This window comes from Eublepharis macularius, chromosome 4, assembly GCF_028583425.1.
Source record: "Eublepharis macularius isolate TG4126 chromosome 4, MPM_Emac_v1.0, whole genome shotgun sequence".
Classification (NCBI taxonomy): domain Eukaryota; kingdom Metazoa; phylum Chordata; class Lepidosauria; order Squamata; family Eublepharidae; genus Eublepharis; species Eublepharis macularius.
The window spans coordinates 44,118,197-44,128,816 of record NC_072793.1 but is presented as its reverse complement, the minus strand read 5'-3'; the positions used below and the strand labels follow the sequence as shown (position 1 = coordinate 44,128,816).

The 10,620-nt window shown below is 45.3% G+C and overlaps 1 protein-coding gene across 1 annotated transcript; it reads right to left on the bottom strand.

Moving 5' to 3' along the window:
• Positions 1–531: 531 nt before the first annotated feature.
• Positions 532–9,757, bottom strand: LOC129328430 (epoxide hydrolase 3-like). The gene is made up of 8 exons (XM_054977495.1): positions 9,478–9,757; positions 8,411–8,669; positions 7,908–7,993; positions 6,787–6,962; positions 6,401–6,529; positions 5,937–6,040; positions 2,034–2,182; positions 532–1,529 (listed from the first exon to the last, which is right to left on the bottom strand). Exons 2-8 carry the CDS (start codon positions 8,648–8,650, stop codon positions 1,310–1,312), a joined length of 1,104 nt encoding a protein of 367 aa, XP_054833470.1. The 5' UTR covers positions 8,651–8,669; positions 9,478–9,757; the 3' UTR covers positions 532–1,309.
• Positions 9,758–10,620: the final 863 nt, after the last annotated feature.

Here is a 10,620-nt window from a genome sequence, read left to right as displayed (position 1 = left end):
GATGTAGGATCCCATTAAGGATGGGATAGATACTTTAAGAGTATAAGTATTAATAAATGCACTTTGGTGACACTTGCTTTCCTCAGCATAGCAAAAGATCCATGAACTTAAGAAGAAATGGGGGGGGGTTTGAGGACCATGTGTCAGTCAGTTTCTTCTTGGTCCTTATAGTCCAAAGCAATTATGGCAGCCTTCAGCCCATTCCCTGTTGAAAAGATCACATTGTTGAAAGCCAGATCAGTCAAATGACATAGATGGTACAGTGATTCCACTCCTTCCCAGTTAAATCACTGTCTTGCTAGAAATTCAGAATGGTTTGTCAAGTTGCTTGTTCTTGTGAAGTATTAGGGAGCTACTAGGTATTCATCCCCTAGTCTGCATTCTACTGCTGTTTCTTCTTCTATTTTATGCTGTAATTCTAGAGAACATTCCAAAAATGGCCAACATTACATCTTACCAACTTTAACAGAACACAGGCTTTGGGGTGAACAAGGCTAGTTTTGAAAATCCAATTTGTTGCACAGAGTTTAATAACACATTGACAAGTTTTCCTTGCAAGTGGTACACAGGCACTCCCTTTTACACTGAGCAGTCCCTTTATTTATACACACAGGGCATGCTATACACTCTTAAAGCAATTATTCAACTCCGCTTTGATCACAGGAATAAATTAATTTTAATCTTTTCATCCCAACCAATTATTTTCCTGCGCTAGTAGGTGTTGCCAGGATGTTCACATCTGTGTTAACACCTATTGTGCTAGTAGGTGTTACCAGGACGCTCATGCATCCAAACAATTTTACATGTTAACAGGCAACTTCCTCTTGATTTGTTGATAGTTCAACTTGCTCAGGTTAGTATAAGATGTACAATGGCAGAGCATAGCTTGAATTCATGTTGAAGAACCACTGATTTTCACACAATCCAAGACTAATCCTCTCCCCCTTACAGCCAAGGCAATTCAGTGTCAATGCAAAAAAAAAACCCCAAGGCTAGAACAGAGAACACAGAGATTAGCTGAAGACTCAGCAGTGTCAAGGTACAGAGAACAAGAGAAATACGAAAGATATTGCTCTTCCTCAAGTATTACAACATGACACTACAGAGCTAGACCACTTGTTGTGGAGCACAGCATCTTTGTGGTTCTCTTGTCAGGAAGCCCCATACCAGAAATCCTGAAGCAATCCTCCTTAAAGAACAAGTGTCCGATGGCAAAGTCATTTAGTTCCGTGGGATTCGGGCTCCAATATGGTGCAGAAATGAGCAGAGAAGTTGGGATACTTCTGTATACAGAGCAGTTAATTCATCCTCATTCTCTCTCCCGAAGAAAATCCCATATCAGCTGATTGACTTTTTCAGGTTGATCCTCGCTAACCCAGTGGCCAGCTTCAGGGATGCAATGCACCTTGATGCTCTTCCGTACATACTGCTGTATAGATGGGATAAGTCCTTTTTCCAAGTATGCATCTTTCTCTCCCCAGATCAGCAAGGTGGGCACCAGTATATCCTTGCGCTTTGCAGGAACCCAACTACATGGACAGACAGGGACATATATAAATGTTTATATGAGCACTGAACAGCCACTAGTTCACCAATTTCTTAACTTACTCAGCCAGGGATAACCCTATCAGTTCCCCATGGAGCTCTAAGACATGGGAAGTCTGCAGAAATCTAACATCAAAATAGCATTTTTCTCCCCACTGCAGGTCAAACCCTGGAATCTACTATATCCTATTTTATTCTATTCATAATTCCAATTTCTGACAGCTCCTAAGAAAGGTCACTGCTTTCATGCTAAAATATATGTTTAGAGAATGAGAAAGATGAAGAAAAGTGAAGCCTGGGATTATTTGATTCAGTGGGGTTTTATGCCCTTCTTAAAATGTTAGGTCTACAGCATTACGGCAACCAACTACATTTTTCCCTAAGAGAAAAAGAATGTACTGCAGCCCCAACCCCTGGTGAGAGAGCCACCAAGCTCTAGAACTGCTGCCTTCTTATATGAACAGAGCTGGGGAGGGTTGGGCTTTCACCTGTGCCTGTTCCTGTAGTAATTAATGGGCGGAGTTAAACCTCCAGGACCGGAGAGTCCATAGAGATAGGCATCCAACTCCTCCTCTGTCAGCTGGTGTGCTGGATTCTGAATTCCTCTCTTCTTGCTAGTCATACTCTTCCTTAGTATCTGAGGAGACAAACAATGTCATGTAGTGATTGGATACACCCCCACAACACCCACTCATATTCATGAGTACTTTGTGCATCAAAGTATGCTAAAGAATGCTCTCCTATGTACACATTCCTGTAGAACTAGCCTCTTCTGTATTTACTTTGTATATCTCACTAAATACCTGGTTAGGCACAGGGGAAATATTGCCATTTAGCAGGCAAAGTGTTCCCCAGCATTTATCTTCATGAAGGGAATAGTTTCACTTACTAAATTTCAGGGTACCAGACTGCAGCTGGACTCCCGGGATCAGGGGAACGTCACCCCTAGGAGAAATGCAGAGTGGAGCATAGTACCCACTTCCTACAAGGAACATTTTACACACCAGACTATGCAGTGTGTTACCACGGCCATTCTTTCCCAACCTGAAGACCCTTAACAGAAGACTTGCATCACTCACTCCCACTACCCACAGAGATCAACTGCCAGTGATCCATGGCCTTCCCTGGTCTTCTACAACACTTCCACCATGGCCAGTCTTTACTGGTAACCTTTAAAATGATGAGGACAGGATCATAACAGACTTCTAAAACCCAAAGCTGCTTACGCAGAAGGAAAATGGTCCATTCTAGAGAATTAGGCCAGACATTCAGAAATCGCAGGTTGTAACAGTATTGCAAGTGAGCCACTAGGCTGCTGGCAGAAAGTCTTATGGGGCACCACTACTCCTCTGCAGCTTCCAACACGTTAAGGAGAACACGTTTTCCAAGAAAGTGACAATCTGCTTGAATAACGCACAGGACTTCTTATTCAAAAGCACTAAGGACACTCTGCCTTTAACTGAAAATATATAAAACATTACTTGGCTTCACTGAAGTCAACGGAACTAACAAACTCAGTGGCTCAGTTTGTTAGTCCCGTTGACTTCAGTGAAGACAAGTAATGTTCAGAGGACTGAGACTCTGCTTGGGAGGGAACTGTAAATATACATGGATGTGCAACCTTTAACAATTCTATGTTTTTACCTATGGAAAACAAGTTGTTCACACACGCACAAATCTTAATGACAGAAACACATGGAAGAAATGATATCTGAGCCTGGAGATGAAGTTGACTGATCACAGCAGGGACGGAAATCTTGGGCATATGCCTCTGTAATGATTTCAAGAAATGTGTGCATGTGTCTTTAAATGCTTGGTGTGATATAGGTGAAGAGTGGGGGTGAAAGAGAGAGATGAGTGAGTGATATGATTGGTCGATGACAGAGCGTGGGCAGAGTGAAGGCAGTTTTAAATCTGAGGATGTTTGTGAAAGAACATTCAATCAGGGAAAGAGGCTAGCTGTGTGTTGCCTGAGCAGATTTAAGCATTTCTGTGAAAAATACTCAGTCAGAGCCTTAGAAGAGATCTGTGTGAATCAGTTTAAATGAAGTAACTTTAAGAACCAAGAACTACTTTTATGAAACTGATACACTTCTTGACAAAATAAGGTTATTTTGTTTTTGTTATATCCCAGAGTAGCTGTCATTGCTATATCCTATTTCTATCCTCAGGGCCACATAGAACCATGAAGTAAGAGGGCTGCATGGATAATTTACCTGTCTCAGCATCTCATATGAGCTGTTTATCTTTGCACTATATTGTTCTAACAGGGCCACAGGGTGGATACCGATTAACATAATTTAATGTGGTATGCATACAATCCCTGGTAAACAGGCAGGCTGTTGTCTTGTGAAGAAGCAAGTAGGTTTTCACCATATTTTATCAAAAATGTTTTTATCTTGCCTACTAATTCAGGGTTCTTGTGGCAGCAGGAATTATCTGCATCCACCCATTTATTATGTTTAATTTAGGTATTTCTTACACATTAAGATTCTGGCATAATTCTGGCTCACCTAAAACCAAATGTCTATCCAAGGCAAAGCAGTTCATAAACCTGTGCTGACAAACCAGCTTGGCAGAAAAGGCTCGGGATGAACTCATGAAACTCAGGCAAGATATGCAGTTCACAACTGCACCGTCACCAATGCAGAAATGCACCGTCACCAATGCGGAAAGAAATGTCTGGTCTAAGCAAAATCAAAAAGAGTCCAGTAGCACCTTTAAGACTAACCAATTTTATTTTATTGTAGCATAAGCTTTCGAGAATCAAGTTCTCTTCATCAGATGCCTGATCCGAACTGGTCAAATACAGAAGAGGAGGGGAGGGGAGAGAACGGGACATATATCACAAGAAGACAGGATGCAATTAGTGTGAAGGCAATCAAAACATTCCTTTGGTTGTAAATGTAAACATCTCCTTTTGGTGTGGAGTCAGTTTGCCGCAGTGGAGGTATACAATTCCTATGTAGTATAAGCCCTCGATAACCACAGCTCTCCCTGCCAGCTGCATCTGACAAAGAGAACTGTGGTCCCCGAAAGCCCACACGCACTCAGGCTGAGATAATTGACAAACAAAGCCCACACCAGGCGTCTCTGATGATACGTTGGATGGGTTTGAGCTGGGAGCTATAGGTGACAACCAGTGGTGTTCTGTTGTTAGTTCCTTTAGGTATGTCCTGGAGCAGACTGTTTCAGGGTCACCTATAGCTCCCAGCTCAAACCCATCCAACGTATCATCAGGGAGCTACAACCCATCCTGGAAAATGATACCTCTCTCTCAGAAGTCCTGGGTGGAAGACCTTTCCTTGCCTACAGACAGCCCCCCAATCTTAAACGACTTCTCACTTACAATCATGAATCGGCCAGCAGAGTCACCAGCACAGGTACCAGGCCCTGCAACAGACCCAGATGCCAGCTCTGCCCCTATATCTACCCAGGGAATACAATTACAGGACCCAATGGCATCAACTACACTGTCTCTGGCTCTTACAGCTGCTCATCCTCCAATCTGATATATGCCCTCATGTGCCAACAATGTCCTTCTGCTCTGTACATTGGACAAACCAGCCAACCTCTACGCAAAAGAATAAATGGACACAAATCTGACATTAGAAATGGAAACGTCCAAAAACCAGTGGGAGAACACTTCAATCTACCAGGACATTCCACCAAAGACTTAAAAGTCGCTGTGGTTCAACAGAAACCCTTCAAAACCAAAATCCAACGGGAGGCTGCTGAATTGGAATTCATATGCAAATTTGACTCGGTCAAGCTGGGACTGAATAGAGACTATGAATGGTTATCACATTATCACAGGTAACAGATTTCCTTTACAGAGGCGTGGTCTGGGGGAGCCCAGAGACGCCTGGTGTGGGCTTTGTTTGTCAATTATCTCAGCCTGAGTGCGTGTGGGCTTTCGGGGACCACAGTTCTCTTTGTCAGATGCAGCTGGCAGGGAGAGCTGTGGTTATCGAGGGCTTATACTACATAGGAATTGTATACCTTCACTGCGGCAAACTGACTCCACACCAAAAGGAGATGTTTACATTTACAACCAAAGGAATGTTTTGATTGCCTTCACACTAATTGCATCCTGTCTTCTTGTGATATATGTCCCGTTCTCTCCCCTCCCCTCCTCTTCTGTATTTGACCAGTTCGGATCAGGCATCTGATGAAGAGAACTTGATTCTCGAAAGCTTATGCTGCAATAAAATAAAATTGGTTAGTCTTAAAGGTGCTACTGGACTCTTTTTGATTTTGCTACTACAGACTAACACGGCTAACTCCTCTGGATCTATGGTCTAAGCAGTCACTGAGGATAGATCCATTCATCCAAGCTTGAATTCCTAGCATATGCAAAGCCAGAACTACCAAGCCCATACCCCACTTACATGAAAATCATCACAGGACCACAGAAACTCTGCCACTTTGGGAAGTTGAAACAGGAACATGTAGCTGGACTGCAGTATCTGCCTGGGGTGTTGTGTAATATATTCTGCAAGGTTGAAGGGAAAATAAACCAGGCAAAGTGGCATTTATTGAGGGAGTCCTGGTACCACCTATATACCGACGTAGTAAACTTGCGTCTGTGGCATTGCTTATCTGGAAGGCCTAAGGCACTGGAAGGAGAACCCCTCCTTTTTCTCAAAAAGGAAGCCAGTACTGCAAGGAGAACCCCTCCCTTTTCCTCCAAAAAGGAAGCCAGTACTGCAACAGTGAGGGCCCAGCCTGTCTCTGCAATCAGTGCAGGGAGTCCCCAACTGAGCCAGGCTCCTCTCTCCCTTGCCTGGAATAGCAGGGTCCCAAAACTGTAAGTAACAGCTATGACCCTCTAAGCACAGAGCACTAACCTTACCTAAGAAGACATATGACTGAACACCATTCAGGATAATTAACTTCTCCAGCATGTTGGGGTAATTGGCAGCAAACTCCCAAGCAATGGTTGCGCCCCAGTCATGTCCTACCAGGATGCACTTAGTGAATACTAAAAAACAAAAGCAGGACAGATGTAAGAGAACAGACAGACAGCAAATATTTGCATGTTTGGATGCTACAGGCCTCTCAGACCCTTTCTCAAATCCCTGCTGTCATAAGAAGCCCCAACAAGGCTTCATGCAGACATTTTGGAAGGTTAACCAGAAAGACTGGAAGATGTTTTCCTCCCAACAACAGCAGCCAAGCCCCACTGTAGCCACCACTACAATGGCAGACCTCACCCTCCTCCCACATTTCCCTTCTCACCATTCTTCTCATTAGAGCCTAGTGTCTCGATGATCCCTCGTATATCCTCCAATAAAGGTTCCCTTTGATAGTGCTCACAGCCAACTGGTGAATCAGAGAAGCCATAGCCTCGCAAATCGATTGCCACCACCTTAAACGCCTGCCTAAATTCCTTCAGTTGATGGCGCCAGGCAAACCTGTTGTGATACATTCAAGCCATAAAAGGAAGAGCTTCCCCACCTCCTAAGACACATCACTAGAGATGGGCATGAACCAAAATACAAATCAAAGTTCATCACAAACCAGGCTGGTTCAAGGTTCACGAACCGGTAGTTTGTCGGGGTGCATTTTTGACGAACCACAACAACTTTTACAGTGGTTCATTCAGTTCGTTTTTTGGTTCATCAGTGGGATTTGCCCCCTTGTCCACCAACTGCCCTGCTCGCTCCCAACTGGCGCAGCAACGTCACTTCTGGGAGTGACATTGCCATGCTGGCACTGGGGCACATGCACATGGCACTTTCTGCAGACCTTCCACTGCCCCATAAGTGATGTACCACGAACCAAAGAAATCAGTTCATGAACTGGACAATTTCATGCCAGTTTGTGGTTTATGAAACATGACGAGACAAACTGCAACAACACGCCATTTTCCCAGTTCATGCCCACCTCTACACATTACTCATCACTGCTTATTTGTCCTCCTTTTCCTTCCATAGGATATCAAGAATCTCTTGTAAGTATCTCCTTTAACTTAACCTATTCTCTTCACACTGGCATGGCATTGTTTACTCTGCAAGTCTACTTGCCATCTTCCATTCTATTTAGTGTAAAAGTGGTACAAGATATATTTTACATTTAGATTATACAATAATGAATACCTGAGATTCATTCAATGTAGATCATAAAAACTGTAAGCTATACAGCAAGTGAGTAACATCACCACTCACAGGATATTTCTTTTGGGAACCTTGCCTTTGGATTCTAACAGTATATATACACATATATACCATATGTCAAATGTCACACTATATAACAGAACTGCAGTCTGTCACTGCCTGCGAGCATCGAATCAGGAATAAGCAGGAAACAGCTCACAAATTCTCTGTATTTCTATTGCTACTTACCAAAGCATCACTTACCAATTCTGGGGAAATCCATGCAAGAAAAGCATCAATTGTGCCCCTTCCTGGCCAGCTACCACATAGTGGAACCTCAGCCCTGAGTTCTTCAGCCCCCAGAGGACAAAAAAAACAGAGAAGTTATGGATAGGCGTCCCAAAACACCTCTCTCAGCCTTTCAAACCCTTACAAAGGAGCCAGTGTGGTGAAGTGGTGAGTGTTGGACTAGGATCTGAGAGACCCAGGTTTGAATCCCCGCTCTGCCATAGAATCTCGCTGGGTGACCTTGGGTCAGTCATACTATCTCAGCCTAATCTACCTTACAGGGATGTTGTGAAGACAAAACAGAGGAGAGGAGAATGCAAGCTGCTTTGGGTCCTAAGGGGGAGAAAGGCAGAGTATAAGTGAAATAAATAAAATACACCATATACTTCCTTTGACCACAATTCATTTGCACACCCACACCAAGGATCTGCCTTCCTCTGCCCTCGGAGCCCCTAAACATAGCCGCTCAGCATACTCACCCCAAGTATCAAATATCGGTGCTCCCCGCAGGATGTGTCAGTTAAGCAGCTTGGTGGCACATCACGCTTCCTCTTAAAGATCAGGCTAGTCCCCTTCGTCAGTACCAAATATAATACCCTCAAAGAGTAGAAGACTGCAGTGAGGCAAGCAATACCAAACACACCCAGCCGGTACAAGACCGTGGAGACTTTAAGTGTTAGGCGAGTGGGGATCAACAAAAAGCGATAGAGTTGCACCATCCTCTCACAGTGTCCAAGACTGAAAGGGAAGGATTCTCCTTTTAGGTCTGGTGTACTGGATTAACCCTTCAAAAATCCACCTGTGTATACAACACACTTCACCCAGCTACCAGTTCAATTAACTCTCTGAAAAAATGTGACTACTGTTTTCCTGTGTGTGTCTGATGTAGAGCAAAGGACAGAAATCTGCACTCAGGGCTGAGCCTTTGATACACCCAACAGAGGGAACCCAAGCTTCCACCACTATAGCGGAAAGACTGAAAAGCTTTCACAGAATGTCTGGCCAGCACCTGCTTCTGGGGATGAGGAGAGAATGTTGCATAAAGGCTACAGGTACTGGAACTTGTTTTTTTGGTCAGATTTCACCTGCCAGGGGAGAGGAGTAAAATCAAACGAAATCAACAAGTCTCCTTTTAGCGACTGACTTGACAGACGTTGGAATGCCCAACCATATGACAGGCCAGGCTTTGTCATAGGCGAAAGGGGTAGTTCAGGGTAAAAGCTCCCACCTGCCTATCTTTGCAAAGATCTTCTCCTCCCCTTCTCTCTTTTCTTCGAGGGGAGGGGGGGTTAAACTTTCCATCCCTTGTCAAGATTGGACCTGGAAAACGTGTGGGAGGGGGAGACAGGTGGTCGGTCCCCTGTTTCAGGGCGCTTTCTAAAAAGCTTCCGGGGCCCGCCTTCACATGCAGTGGTAAGAAGTGGGGCCAAGGCCCGCTCTGCAAGAGACGAAGTTAAGCAAAACCACTGCTCCTCAAGCTCCTCGGGGGTCCCCCACACAAACACAAGTGTGAGCCTCCATCGTGCTCCCCTATCCATCCGCTTACCTCGATCGCTCCTACAGGTTTGAGTCCATCCAATTCATTTCTGCAGGACCTCCCTCCCCTTTAAAGCTCCGCAGCTCCGCCCAGCAGCCACACTTCAGCTGGCTTCGTACTGGGAGGAAGACCGGCAAGCAGAAGGTCCTCCGGAATGTCTGCTCAGCTTGCCTGGCTGTCTTCGAGCGCCCTCTAGTCAGAGCCGGGACAGCCAGGCGAGGGCTGGTGACGCAGCCACGGCCACGTTTGAGCCGGGCACAGCCGCCCTCGCCGACTCACGCAGCTTCCGTTCCGGCGGCCGGCCGGTTCTACTACTAGCGGCTTGAGTGGGCGAAAGGAAGCCCAGCCTCCCGGATTGAACCTCTCTGCAAGGAGATCCGCCTCCGCCGGCTTCTCGGGTCCTGTGGGCGGAGAGCGCGTTCATCGCCCGCCCGTTCCTTCTTCCCAGCGCGCTAACCCTCGAGGCTTGTAAGCGCTGCTGCGGAGTACTTAGCGGGAAGAGGGGCGATGCAGTCACTACGACAATCGCTGTATAAATGCCAGAGGAGTCGCCCTGTTAATCTGTTATATCTGAGGTCTTATAGCGTTCTGCTTTCAGTCTATCCCCCTCTTTTCCCACATGGAGCCTCCAAGGGTTCTTATTCTCACTGTGACAACGCGAAGTAGGCTCCCAGTGAGCTTCATGACTAGTTGGGGGGATTTGAACCAGACTCTCCCCAATCCTAGGCCACTGCTCTGATCACTAATACCACATTGGCTCTGATTTTGTGTGCCAGGGCCAGATACATTAATTATACCGTTAATAATTCTACAAATAACCTTTGTCCCTCAGTGCTCTAGCTGCTGAGGTCAGCAGCACCCTCAGAGGATTCTCCAAACAAAATTCCTTCTTAGGTGAGCACCACTTTCCTCTTCTCGCCACCCCTGCACACACTACCCAACCCAAGCTGGTTACTTGTTAACTCCCTTGGGAGCCTGTTGCAATACTAGGGAACCTCTCTTGATCTGGATCGTTTTGAGAGTTATAACCAAGGCAGAGAAATTGCTGTGTGTTAACTTAGCTAAAAGTACCTCAAGTTTAGTAGGCAGAAGCACACTCTCGCTCCACCGATCTCCTTTCCTGGTACAGTTCTTTTGGTCATAGCCTTAAGC